At 45.2% G+C, this 14,542-nt stretch overlaps 1 protein-coding gene across 1 annotated transcript in view; it reads right to left on the minus strand.

The window, feature by feature from the left end:
- The window catches only part of SMAD9 (SMAD family member 9), a 35,502-nt gene that overhangs the window by 14,354 nt on the left and 6,606 nt on the right, over nucleotides 1–14,542 (minus strand). Inside the window, exons 4-5 of the mRNA XM_082245989.1 lie at nucleotides 7,885–8,106; nucleotides 3,057–3,313 (exon numbers count right to left, since the gene is read on the minus strand). Of these exons, the coding sequence (XP_082102115.1) occupies nucleotides 3,057–3,313; nucleotides 7,885–8,106 (479 nt within the window). The remainder of the gene's footprint in view (nucleotides 1–3,056; nucleotides 3,314–7,884; nucleotides 8,107–14,542) is intronic.

Here is a 14,542-nt window from a genome sequence, read left to right on the forward strand (position 1 = left end):
TTCTTTTTAATTGGTCTTATGTAATATTCAAATTTTCTGAGATACTGAATCTTGGGTTTTCACTAGTTGTAAGCCATAATTATCAAAATTGAAAGAAAGAAGTACTTGAAATATGTCTCTCTGTGTGTAATGAATCTATATAATATATGAGTTTCACTTTTTGATTTGAATTACTGAAATAAATTAACTTTTTGATGATATTCAATTTTTTTGAGATGCACCTGTATATGCAAAAGGTGCTGATCTGCTTCATTTTATGAAACCCACTGTGCAAAGAAGCACTGAGATTTTGCACTCCGGAGATTAATTGGTTGATCATTCCAAAGGTGATTGGTTCCACATTGTGCATCTAGAACATTAAGTGCCGGTTCACACTTATGCGCTTGCGCTTGCAATGCGAATTTGCAGTGCGAGTTTACCTTATGTTTTTCAATAGTACCAGCGCGATTGTAATAAAAATTTGATTGCGTTGATTATGTTAATTAAGCTCAGGAGGGGTGGAGCTGAGGGGAAAATCAAACAAAAAATAAGAATTCGCACATAAGAATTCGCACATATCTGAACTGATAATGCGAGTCCAGACCGATTTACATTGATGTCTATGGAGACTAAATTCGCAACGCAACGCTGTAAACTCGCACAAGACCCTTTTTATAATCGCATCACATTCGCATCTGGATCGCAACGCATAGATGTGAACGACCATCACGAATTCAATGTATTTTGTAAATGCATGCGATTGGAGACTATTTAGAACGCATCGCATTCGCAGTACAAGCGCATAAGTGTGAACCGGCACTCAGGCCACATTACCACCTGCGAATGGGCCCAACTTCACTTACATGCGAGAACCCCAGCGGGGGTTCCAGTGATTAGCTGTGGCACACAGTCCATTGAAAGCAATCAGAGGTTCCTGGGGCTGCTGGCATATTCTACAGCAATCACCTGTGAGTGATTGCCTTTGGACAGAGCCAGTCTCTGTTCAGGACTGATCACTCGCAGGTGATTGCTGCAAGATCTGTTAACTAGGAGTGGCTGTGATTAGCTGCGGGAAGCCTTTCCATTGCTTTCCATGGGGCTGCCTCCTACAACAAAGACAATTGTACAGAGTGCACAATCAGACTGTATAGTGTATGGCCAGCTTTACATAAGCGTGGGAGTAAACAGAGAAACTCAGCTGTCAGACCCCATTCACATCTGTGCATAGCGGGAATTTACATTCCTATACGTGTTTTTTGGGGGGGCCTTTTGTAAAGTTTCTGCTAACTGCGCATAGAGCAGCCCATTCACTTGAATGGACTGCCCTACGCGTGACAAACGCTCCAAAGAAGCTCCAGAACTCTTTTTGAGCAGAGCGTGATGTGTTTCTTTACCTTGCTTTTTGGTGTGTTTGAAGCATGTTTAATGTGTGACAAAATGCACAGAAAATGTGCACCTGCTACCCATGCAGGGGGTGCATTAACATTTTTTTTGGTAACACAAGCGCCATGTGCATTTGCAGTGCATTTCTGAAACGTGCGGCAAAGCATTAATTTTCTGTTCAGAAATGCAAATGTAATGGAGCCTCGTTGTTCTTCTGTAAACACACCAATTTCACTTTTAGGCCCCATTTATACCTAGTGCACTGTAGTGGGAGAATAGTAATATTATTCACCATTATTCTCCATTACTCAGGACCATTAAGTGCAGCAATCCACCTTGTAATCAGCGCATCTTTAACACCACTTTTCCATACTGTAGTGGAAGTACACATTTTTGGGCAATTCTTTTCCGCGACACACAAAGGGCAGCCCATTAATTTCAATGAGCTGCCCTACATGTAGCAAAGTAGCTCATGGAACATTTTGGCATGTTGTGGTTTGCACATTTTAGTGCGCAATTTGCTGCATTGGATTCTCATTTTTTCATGTGGAAAAATGTGTGTTTGCTTTTGCTTCCGATTTATCAAAACTATATAATAGGAGGACCCACCTATCTATCAAATTACTCTGTATCCAAACAGGCAGGTCCTTGCACTATATAATTGATGGTAGATCTAAAGGAGATTGTACAATCAGATTATATAGTGTATGGTGAGCTTTACAGACTTCCAAAGACACACTTCTGTTTTCAATACTACTGCCTGTTTGTCAGTACAGAGGTGGGTGGGAGCCATCTCCTGGAGGGGGAGGACAGGTGCAGGGTGTGTGCTAATAAGATCAGCTGGTGAAATACTTCCTATGTCTTATCAGTTTTCATGTCCTAAATCTGCATAACTAGGAAGTCATGAACTTATGTATGGAACAAGCTGGAGGTAAGTATTGTTCTAAAATGCATAGAAAACTTTTTCTTTTCTGCAACAGAAATACATTAATGGTATATTGATAAATTGGGGAGCTGGAATTTAGAAAAGAAAGGTGAACCTAGCCTTTAAATTAGATTTGTTCATTTATAAAACGGATTTTTTTTTTTCAGCCCACTAATATTTGTTAAATATACAATTTGGCCCTCGTTCTAAAAAGTTTGAAGAGCCCTGGAGTAGGGGTTAGGTCTAATGTTAGTGAGAACTTAGGGTAAGGTTATAGGGAGGTTTAATACAAGGATTGGGATGACTGATTTGTATACACAGTAATGCCTCGTACACACGTGCAGATTGTCGGCCGAAAAGATTCGGCCGACGACCGATCGGCCGATTTTCGGCTTGTTAGTATAATGCTTCTGACAGCCGACAGCGCACTTTCGGCCGAAAAGAATCTGTCGTGCAAGCATTAAAATTTTTGTATGCCGACACCAGAGCGGCCGATTGTTCGCCAGTCAATACAGAATTCGGCCGACAGACAGCAGATTTGCAAGACTGGGCATGCTCAGAAAAGAAAAAACACACGGAAAGTTAACCATCACATGACATCACTTCTGCAGTCGGCTGTAGTCGGCGGACAAAATTCTTGTGCAGTCTTTTGCACTTTTCAACAGACACGACAGCCCGGGGACAAAAGACGGCCGATCGTTCGGCCGACGATCTGCACGTGTGTACGGGGCATAAGTAAACATTGCATTAAAAAATAAATAGTGCTTACTTTTACAAAACTCATCCGGATTGTGCACATTTTGGTCAGCTCGTACACCACCTCGAACCCTTGGTTAACGGACTGTGACAGAAGCTGGGCAAACAGCTGGTTATTGAATATCTTCAGGCTGCAGCCACTTGGGATCTTGCACACGGTTGCTGGGTGGAAGCCATGCTGGTAGTTACAGTTGCGACTTTGTACAAAAATACTGCTGTCACTGACGCACTCTGCATATACCTCACCGCCGACATAATACAGGTGAACTCCTGGGTGCAATAACAGAATGTTTTAGAGGAATGTTTTACTTCACCTGCAACCCCTCTATTAAATAACAGTATCACTTCCTTTAAATTATTTCAGTATGAGCAGCATGTTCTGGAAAAAGAAGTCCCCATTAAAAAAAATAAATAATAATAATAATAAGCCACGCACTCTTTATTCAATATTCTACTCACTTTTGGATGTTCACCAGGGTTGGCTTTATACATCTTGCCCTTTATATTTGGCACACACAATGCTTTGTATGTATGGGTACACTTCTTTTCTATACCTTGGTTAATATTTTCTGCCCCCAAGGCCAAATCTGGCCCCTTCTACCCCATTTGACCCACCATCCTTAATATCATACTAACAAAATTAGACCACTTAGCCATATCAAATATGCAAAGACTGAGGGGCAACTCTGCAATTATCACCTCTTCCCTTCCCTTCCCCTCCACAGATTTTTTATTTTAAGGAATGTGTTTCTTAGATCATTGTATATACAGTATATATCACAAGCTTGTAAGAGGATATAGACATCCAGTATCCACATTAAAATATATTAAATGTTTTTATATTCAGGTTTAAGACCAGTATTCAAGTGACCATGATATGTCTATAAATATTCTTGTCCTACCCCATTTTTTCTAACTCTACAATCAAGCCCCAACAGGGGGCAAAAAGCATCAGTGGGGAAAAACAGATAGAGTGTCTCTGCCAATTGTTTAAAAAAAGTACAGGAATTAAAAAAAAAAAAAAAAAACATGTATACACACCTCCATGCTGCAGCATCGTCTAATGCTGCAGCTGTCCCCCACTAGCTCAAAGCCTGACAACCGAGCGAACACATGACCACTGATTGCTCAGTTCTTGGTCTGCTGTGAGCAGAGAGCAGTGCCTGTCAGTCCCCTATCTCTGCTCTACCCCTCCAGCACTCACTGGAGCGCTGAGCTAGGGAGGGGGCAAGAGCTGCTGGTTCATGTTCTCAGCAGCATGGCGAAAGGCTGAGCAAGCTGGCAATCAGGCTTTTTGGTGGATCCCGACAATATGGTCGGGATCTCTCTGGGGCCTGGAGTGGCTCTGTGAAATTGTAGCCCATTGTCAGCTGATTCTGGGTCACAGGATAGCACTCCTCTGACCCACAAAAGAAGCATGTCCAAAAGAGCATTGGCCATACATATCTTTTAATAACGCTTTTAATACATGGTTGGAAGTGGTGTGTAGCCTTGCGTTTCTGTCTGCAGCCTCACAGTCATTAATAATAAAGAATTAGTATTGACAGTTTTCACAGTAAACCCCGGTTCACACGGCTGCAGATGGTCATGCGACTTGAGAGTTCAAAGTTGCATGACAAGTTGCGCCCCATTAACAACAATGGAACTGTTCTAATCGGTGCAACTCAAGTCAAAACTTAGGAAAAGGTTCCTATACTACTTTTGGTGCGACTTCAACACGACTTGCATTGACTTCTGTTAAAGAAGTCATATGCAAGCCGCAATGAAGTCGCGCAGGGATGTTGGATTCAAAGTCGCACCACTTTGAAGTCGTGCCACTGTGAACAAGGGCTAATTCATACAACTCCTCCCACAATAATGTGCATACTTTTTCTATTTTGCATAAATTCTAAACATTCCACTGATGGAGAATATTTATAATGACTGGTGAAAGAACTTTCCTATCATTACTCTTCACCAAATCTCGCCAAAAAATGTCGTCTGTTTTTCTCCCAGTTTCTAAAAGTTTGACATGGGAAGTTATGAAGTCAAAGTGTGATACAGATTTTGTGAAAAATAGACTTTGTACTGAAAAGGCAAAAACACGGACAAAATACAGCAAATATAAAACCCTCTCAATAAACCTCTCCCGTCCAGCTTTTCTCTATTAAAAATAACACACTGTACCAGCTTTACAGTGTCATAAACTCTTTTCAAACAATTCCAAGAAAAGAGGACTAGCAGGTTTGTTCAATAAATATTACATCTAGTTCCTCTTGCCAACAGCTGGCCAGCATGCCATCTGCTGTGCATGGGTACCCAGCTCAGGTCTTAAGTGCCACTGTCTTAACATGACACTCTGTAAATACTGGTAATATAGCATAAGATGGGTATCTCATCATTTGCACCTGCTTTAATTAATAAAAATGTATATAAATCAAAGAAAAAATGTAATACATTGGACCTTGATTGCACCAACTGTGGTGGCTGTGTTTGTTTTCTTTTTTCAGGCTTCTTTTCCTTTATTTACCCCTGGTGATCCCGCCAGTAACACTTCCTGTCCTAGGGTGACAACCAAGGCCGGGACAAGGGAGAGCAGGAGTGGCCCCTGCCCTGGGCACAATGTCGTACAGCGGAGGAAGGGGCGCTGGGAGAATGTCAATGCTCCGTTCTCCAGCTACCTAAATAAACAGCTGCTGGAGGGAGGATTCTACTCTTACCTCCCTCGAGCAGCACTTGGTAGGGAGAAAGTAGACGGGCACCCACTGAGAAAAACACAGTACTGCCACAGAAGAGAAGAAGCGAAGGGGAAGATAGGCGGGAACTGGACATCATCCGTCATCTCAGATGCCAACCATCCTGAAGTTGATGCAACTGGGGAAGCGGGAGATCTAAGAGAAGCGGATTGAAGCCACTTCCGGCGCTGTCAGTGCACACGTTTTGACTGGCTTACAGTGGCAGCCACCTCTCTCAATCTGGCAGTCCACAATGCTTTCTACTTTGATTGGCCACAAGTTTGGATATAGAACTCTCACCATGATCATAGCAGCACCAGTGGTTTCTGGAGTGTCTTCTTCCTTGTAAGTGGATTATTTTTACGGAATCTGCTCATTAAAGCTATCATAATACTGGATATTAGGGCAGTTGCCTTTTACTGGGCTTTTTCTGTGGACCCCTCCTCGGACTTTCTGGGAAAATGCTCCTGCACTTCTGGTTTCACTGATGTCACTGCTTGGTCTCTGTGGCGGGAGAGCGAGTGAGTGTGCTCAGCACAGAAACATTGTCCACCCAGTGATGCATATGTATATATAACTACCCTACATCCCATGCTCATTTACATTTGCAGTTGGGGGCAATAAAAACAGGTGATTGAGCAGCATTTTCCCGACAGATCCCTGAATCACATATCGTTTATTCTCCTGCTGCAGATTGTATTCTGACAGGGGGATTCTACCCCCCAAAAAGAAATTAGCGATGTTTGGCACCTTGCTCCTGCGCTCAGAATCAGGTTCTCAGACTGCCTCTATCTCGGGACTCTCACTTGGCTTCCACTAATGGCTAAGCCTTGCTGCCCTCTACGACCGGGGTGGTCGACAAAGCACTGTAAACATAAACAAAAAGAAGGGCGCACCAGCCTAGCGCATTATCCTCAGTAAGCTTTTTATTGATAAAATATTTAAAAAATGGCTACTCACAAACATGCGATGTAGAATCCCTGTAAACATAAACAAAAATAAGCTTTTTATTGATAAAATAAGGCTCTGAGGAAGAGGCACAGCCTTGAAACGCGTTAGCCTTTCACTTTCATTAGATATTGGACTCTTACATCGTGGACGTTGTTCAATGGAGTTGATATGCTGGTTTACATCGCATGTTTGTGAGTAGCCATTTTTTAAATATTTTATCAATAAAAAGCTTACTGAGGATAATGCGCTAGGCTGGTGCGCCCTTCTTTTTGTTTATGTTTACAGGGATTCTACCCCCCCCAGAATACAGTGATCAGTGTTGCAGCCATTGGCTTAAGGAGCTGATCAAATGCTGGTTTTCTAGCAGGGCCGTTTGACAGAAGCTTGATCAGTCAGTGGTACACATGGACTGAAAGTCGGCCAGTTTCTGCTAAACTGGCTAATGTTGGGACCACATACAGTATACCCAGTCTTACACTATTTCCAGTTATCGTTGAGGACTACAGAACCCTCACCCAATGTTATGGGGATGAGGAGATAAGAAACCATTCTAAAGTCCTGTCTTAGGTTGACAAAACCACTCCTCTACACATACAGTGAGCAATGTCACCCTAGGGCAGAAAGTGTTATTAGCAGAATCACCCGGTGAAAATAACAGTAACCTAATTTAAAAAAAACAAATTTGGCCACCACATCTAAGAACTAGTAAGCTGCAATATATCACATTTTGGTTCTTGGGTGGGTTTGGATACACTTTAATCTCCTATCACCAGCCGAACGCATATTTGCGACCTCTCGGTGGGTAGGCACCTAGAGGCCACATATGTGCATCAGAAATGTAAACATTTCTGTGCGCTCCCAGCACAGTGATCAGTTGTACCGGAAAGCTCCTGATGCCTACTTGCAATTGTGAGCTTTCTGATCATGTGACAGCTGTGACAGCCAATTACAGCAGTCACATGATCGGAATCCAGGAAGATGTTAATGCCTAAACAAGGGCCCTTGTACAGTGTCCATGTAAATGAGCCCTTAGATTGATGAATTTTGCTTGTGCATCCCTTCTCTCTTCCATTCAACTGCAGATTAGTTTGATACCAATATACTTACTGTTTGAAGTTTACACATTAGAAAAACATTCTAGAATGAACCATTGATGAAGGAACTGTATTAAATTACCTTTCCCAATGTGCCGACGGGTGTTTTCAATAGTGGAGTTACGATTGACATTAGACAGGAGGCCTAAGCAGAATCTGTTCTTGTTGTTGGTGGGATCTGTGAAACCGTCAATGAGAACACTGCGAGATGATGCCTGAAATGTTTCTCCCACCCGATTGTTCAGTTCATAATAAGCAACCGAACACCAGTGTAATGGTTCCTCATAACAAACAGGGCGAAAATCTGTGAAAAAGCAGAATTAATTTATTCTGACAAATTATTATTGGTACTAGGATACAAAGATCTTTAACATGTATTGATAGCAATAAATTAAAAGTAGACTCCCCCTCCCCATCCCCATCATTATTTTTAACCAGCATCCATATATTTTCTCTAGTAAACACACAGGATTGGATGGTTACTTGTCTCTGTTAGGTATGAATTTCAAATTTCCATGGCTCTGTCCATCTCATGCTAGAAAACTAACGTCGCCATTTTAAATATTTTATTTAGGGGTGTAAAACTCAAATTTATAGTGGGCTGCATCAGCAGTTTTGTTGCCTTCAAAGGGCCAGTTGCATCTGGGGTGCGCTACGTAGAGTGCAGGGTTAAGGGGTATGCTATTTACAGAGTGCAGAGTTCAGGGGTATTCTATGTGCAGAGTGCAAGGTTTATCGATGCACTATGTGCAGTGCGCAAGCCCAATCCAAGCCCCAAAAAGCTCCCTTGCATCTCCACTCTTTCCTACCTAGCTCAGTTTTAGTACACCCCTGTGTAGGCAGCTCTAGTACCACCCTATGTAGGCAGCTCTGCTACCTGTGTAATTGGCTCCAGTACCTCCCTACATAGGCTGCTCTGCTACCCATGCAATCGGCTTTAGTACCTCCTTATGTAGGCGGCCCTGCTACCTGTGTAATCGGCTCTAGTACCTCCCTGTGTAGGGGGCTCTGCTACCCATGTATTTGGCTCTAGTACCTCTCTATATAGGCAGCTCTGCTACCTGTGTAATCGACTCTAGTACCTCCCTGTGTAGGCAGCTCTGCTACCCATGTAATCGGCTCTAGTACCTCCCTATATAGGCTGCTCTGCTATCTCTGCCTCACCTTGCAGGGAGATCATTCTCTTTCTCTGATTATGGAGATCTGTCCCCACCGTGCCCCACCAGGATTGCATGCAGGAATCTGATAAATCTGGGAGCCACTGAAAGGAAAGCTGTCCCTTGTAAACACAGAATGCTTCTTTGTTTATAATTGACAGTGGGAAGCAGGAGCGGAGGGACAGACCTGGCGGAATGGAGTTTCACCACTTTACAGCTGCAAAACTGGGTGCCAGGACCACATGACAAGGCCTTGCAGGCCATATTCGGCCCGCGGGCCTTGTGTTTGACAATAAACATCAGAGAAATGGTAAGTCACAAATCCCATTTTCTCCTTCATTCATTGACGGACACGGCTCCTGAGAATCTTGACCAGTGGGGCATCCCAAAGCAGTGTCAAAACGAGGTGTGGGAACAGCAAAAAATTCCCCAAGGCTAAACCGTAGCCAACCAGGTAACAGGAGCTCAACCAAAAATACCCGGAGCCCACCTGAAAAAAAACTCCCCTAAGGAGGGAATGGACCCTCTAAACAGCAGCCTGCAAAACCTTGCGGCTAAAAGAAGCATCCGCAGATGCCAACACATCCAGTTCATAAAACTTTTTGAAAGTGTGTACCGACGACCAGGTAGCCACCTTGCATACTTGCATCACTGATGCCTGATGACGGAAGGCCCAAGAAGCACTAAGCGCCCCAGTAGAGTGCGCCTTCACAGGGAAAGGAGGAACCTGATCCTTAATTGAATAGGCCTGAGTCACTGTCTGTCTGATCTATCTAGAAATGGTCACAGACAAAGCGGACAGGCCTTTTCGATGCCCATCCATGAGTACAAATAGTGAGTCTGACCACCTCCAGGGCATACAATGCAATTTCCTTAGGATGTTTCGGCTTGGGACACAGGGAAGGCAACATAGTGTCCTGATTCAAATAGAAATCAGAGACAACTTTTGGAAGGAATAATGGACAGGGGCGAATAACCACCTTATCTTTGTGGATCACCAAGTAAGGGGTGCGGCAAGACAATGCCACCGATTCTGATACCCTGAGCGCAGAGGTGATAGCCACCAAAAAACCCACCCTCTGGGACAGCGCAAGCAGGGGAATCTCCAACATATTCTCAAAGGGAGGTTTCTGGAGGACTGAAAGCACCAAGTTAAGATCCCAAGACGGTAGTGGAGACCGCACTGAAGGAGCCAAGTGTCGAACCCCATGAAGAAAGGTACACACCAGGGAATGCGTGGCCAAAGCTCATTGAAAGAAGACTGCCAAGGCCGACACCTGGCCCTTAATGGTACTCAAAGCCAGTATTTGCTCAACCCCCCTTTGAAGGAAGGTCAAGACACGAGCCACCGAGAAAGAGCGAGTATGAACCCTAAGAGACTCACACCACACAATGTACATTTTCCACGTACGATGGTAGATCTTTCTAGAAGTAGATTTCCTAGCTTTCAACAGCATTGTAATCACCGACTCTTAACAGCCAAGTCGTTAAAGCCAGCGATGGAAGATCGGCCCTTGGGACAACAGATCCTCTCTGAGAGGCAGTCTCCAAAGGACGTCGGCGACCAGCTGCACCAGGTCGGCGTACCAAGATCGGAGAGGCCAGTCTGGGACCACTAGAATGACCGGAATCCCTTCCGCCTCGATCCTGTGCAAGAGTCTCGGCAGAAGCTTTAGGGGAGGGAAGGTGTAAATCAGACGATACTGGCCCCAGGGGGCCACCAGTCCATCTGTGGCGTCCGCTAGCGGGTCCCATGAACGTGCCACAAACCTTTGCACCTTCCTTTTGAGCCGAGACACCAACAGATCAACCTTGGGGGTGCCCCACCCGAGACACAGCTGATGAAAGACATCCGGATGATCCCCTTGGTCCAACGCCTGTCGACTAATATAAACTGCCTACCAATTTTCCACCCCTGGAATGTGTACGGTGGAAAGGGCCGGAACGAAGCATTCTGCCCACCGGAGAATGCCGGCTACCTCCAGAGCTGCCAACACACTTCTTGTTCCACCCTGGTGATTGACATAAGCCACGGGTGTGGCCTTGTCTGACTGGATTTGCACAGGACACCCCTTAAGGTGATCCGTCCAGTGATTAAGGCACAGTCTGATCGCTCGGAGTTCCCAAACAATGATCAGGAGTCTGAACTCTTCCAGTGTCCAAACACCCTGAGCAGAGCTCTGGCCCAGGAAAACCTCCCCACCCGGACAGATTGGCATCCATGGTGACCACTGTCCAATACAAGGGGAGAAAGGATTTGCCCTGAGGAACAGCTGTAGAATGAAGCCACCAGACCAGAGACCCTTTCATTTCCCGGCTCAGCCATATCTGATTGCTAAGAGACTTTGGACACTTGTCCCATTTGGCCAAGATCTCCATTTGAACCACCTGCTGGACAGCAGGAGATGAATCACAGCATGCAATTTCTAGAGTTTGTCCAGAGGAAGGAACACTCTGACTAAGGCCGAGTCAAGAGTCAGACCCAGATAGTCCAGCTTCATGGAAGGTACCAAGCAGACTTCTGATAATTCAGAAGCCTGCCAAACTCCCTCAGAGTCCGTATAGTGATTTCCACATTGTCCACCAGAGCAGTAGGTGACTCTTCTCACAGGAGAAGGTCGTCCAGGTAGCCCAGCACTGCGATCCCTTGCTGACGTAACAACGCCAGCACTGGGGCCAACACTTTTGTGAAGGTCCGAGGAGCTGAGGTGAGACCAAAGGGTAACGCCACAAATTGATAATGCTCCTCTCCCAAGGCAAGGCAGAGGAAGCGCTGATGACAGACACATATTGGAATATGTAAGTAAGCTTCCTTGATGTCAATAGAGGCAAGGAAATCCCCCTGATGCAGGGATGCCACCACCATGCGAATAGACTCTATACTTCTGTACTCTATAATAGACTCTATACTCTATAATAGACTCTTCTACTTCTGTACCCACACAAAGCAGTTCAGGGCCTTGAGATCCAGATTTGGATGCACCTTGCCTTCTTTTTTTGGGACTGTGAACAGGTTCGAATAAAACCCCTGAAAACTTTCCAAGGTTGGAACCAGGACAATCAACCCCTACAGTAACAGGTCTTGCACTGCCCCAAAGAGAGCTTGCAATCGGTCCAGGGACATATGCACATTGGAAGGAAAGCACCTTTCCAGGGGATAAGAATGAAAATAAGTCTTGTAGCCCGACTGTATCACTTTGTTGATCCAATTGTCATGCACCAAGGAGGTCCAAGGGGCCCAGAAACCAGAGAAGACATCCCCCTCCCCCACCCCAGGCACGGGTTAGGGCACACCTTCATGCAGAAGGAGTCTTTCCGTGGGTCTGGAGATTCATGCTCTGGGCTTGCCAGACTGAGATCACTTGGATCCTCCCAAAGAGGATTTGAAAGGCTTTGAACCTTTATCAACCAACTCTGAGGGACGAAAAAAACGTATTGTGAGCCGAGGGCGGGCCATGTCTATGACGAGGTTCCTTACCAGCCTGTGGAAGAAAAGTACTCTTCCCCACTGTGAGACTTTTAATGATGTCATCCAGGGTAGCTCCAAACAGGCGAACTCCCTGAAAAGGAAGATCAGTTAAGGAAGGATCCCTGGCGCCCAGGCAAGGCCCAAAAAGGAAAGGGGGGAACCGGGCAGGAGTCCCTCCCAGGTACAGTCCCCCCCCCACTTGACGCCCAGTCACCGGCGGTGCACCCCCTGCCCCCATCACCAGAACAGCTCCTTGCCCCAGTCTCGGAAGCAGCCCAGACCGCTACACTCTACCCTATGTTAAGAGGGGAGGGGGGATGGATGGGGGACTGAATTAACCAGAGGGACCACCAAGGCACAGGGGGATGCCTAATGGTAAGGAGAGAAACCCAGGGGCTCATGTCCACCCCAAAACCCTCCAGGGGGAGAGGGGGGACAGCTATTTACCATAACAGGAACCAGACGGGCACCGCTCCAGTCATAACCCCTCGCCATCTAAATGGGGGGCTGTCAGCCAGGAGGAACGCAGCAACATGGGCCGAAACCCGGTCGTATGCGACCTCGTGAGATAGTTAACTTACAGGCCAGCTCCCCTCTGGTGGGGCTATGTCGCCACCAACCTAGCGCGAATCTTTGGTCTGTGCGCATTTGCTGGCCAGACTGGGTTGACTACTGGATCTAGATTATCCAGCCTTTCGCCCCGAAAGTTGATTGTAGATCTCACAGGAGAAAAAATCTAACTAAAGAGAAAAAATTTACGAGGACCAGAGATCCCAGCAAGGAACTACATCCTTACTCCTGACTAGGCAGAGGGGGAATATACCTCCTGGGACTGCCCATAGATGTAGTCAAGCTTTTTTTTCTGCCAAGTGTCCTATTCCTGTAGGGGGCAATATAACCCACTAATCAAGATTCTCAGGAGCTGTGTCCGTCAATAAACTAAAGAGAAATTGGATTTTTAGATATACAGCAGGTAAAAAAAGGATTGAACACATCACCATCTTTCTAGGTAAATATATTTATAAAGGTGCTATTGACATGAAATGTTCACGTCATGTCGATAACAACCCATGCAATCCATACATACAAAAAAACAAAACAAATAACTTCAGAAATTAGGTTATGTGTAATAAAATGGAATGACAAAGGGATAAAATACTGAACGCATGAAGAAAGGGAGGTGCAAAAAGAATAGAAAGCCAAGACACCAGCTAAAATCTATCAGTAATTTGAAAGTAAACCTTCCCCTTGTCAGTGCAAATTATTATCAGCTGGTTCAGTCTCAACTGATGGCCTATAAAAAGCTGTCACACAAGAAACATCTCATGATGAGTAAAAGCAGAGAGCTCTCTCAAGACCCTCGCAACCGTATTGATGAAAAACATACTGATGGCATTGGTTACAGAAGGATTTCTAAAGTAGGGCTGCAACTAACGATTATTTTAATAATCGATTAGTTGCCGATTATTTTTTCGATTAATCGATTAATCGGATAAAATAATAAAAAAAACTCAATATGCCTTTTTTTTCATTTATTTAAAATAATAATGAGCAAACAGAGTGTAAGTGCCGGTTCACACTTGTGCGATGCTGGAAGGCTGCGTATTCGCAGCCTGTTCCCGCATCGCATCTGCACAAGAGGCAGTCTACACTGCCATATGCGATATGCAGGGGGTGTCAATTAAATGTTAACGACATCCCCAGTTTGATCACATATCGCAGTGCGATCTGACAGTTCGCACAGGATCGGATCGCACAAGTGTAAACCATTGTGCGATCCGATCCTGATGCGGCTGAAAAAAAGGGTCCTGTGCGACTTTTGTGCGGGTGCAGTGCGAACCAGCGCACCCGCAGTAGTGTGAACCAGCACTTAGTGCCGGTTCACACTTGTGCGGTTTGCGAGATCGCATGTAATTCGGAGCGCACTGCTCCTAAATTACATGCGATCTCATGTGCGGATGCGAGTTCAGCCATACACTTTGTATGGCTGAATTCACAGCGCATCCGCACCAAACTCGCACATGAGGCATTTTTTGAGCCGCCTCAGGATCGGATCGCACCGCACAGTGGTTCACAGTTGTACGATCCGATTCTGTGAAAACTGTCAGATCGCA

This window comes from Pelophylax lessonae, assembly GCF_965119305.1.
Source record: "Pelophylax lessonae genome assembly, chromosome: 2".
NCBI lineage: Eukaryota > Metazoa > Chordata > Amphibia > Anura > Ranidae > Pelophylax > Pelophylax lessonae.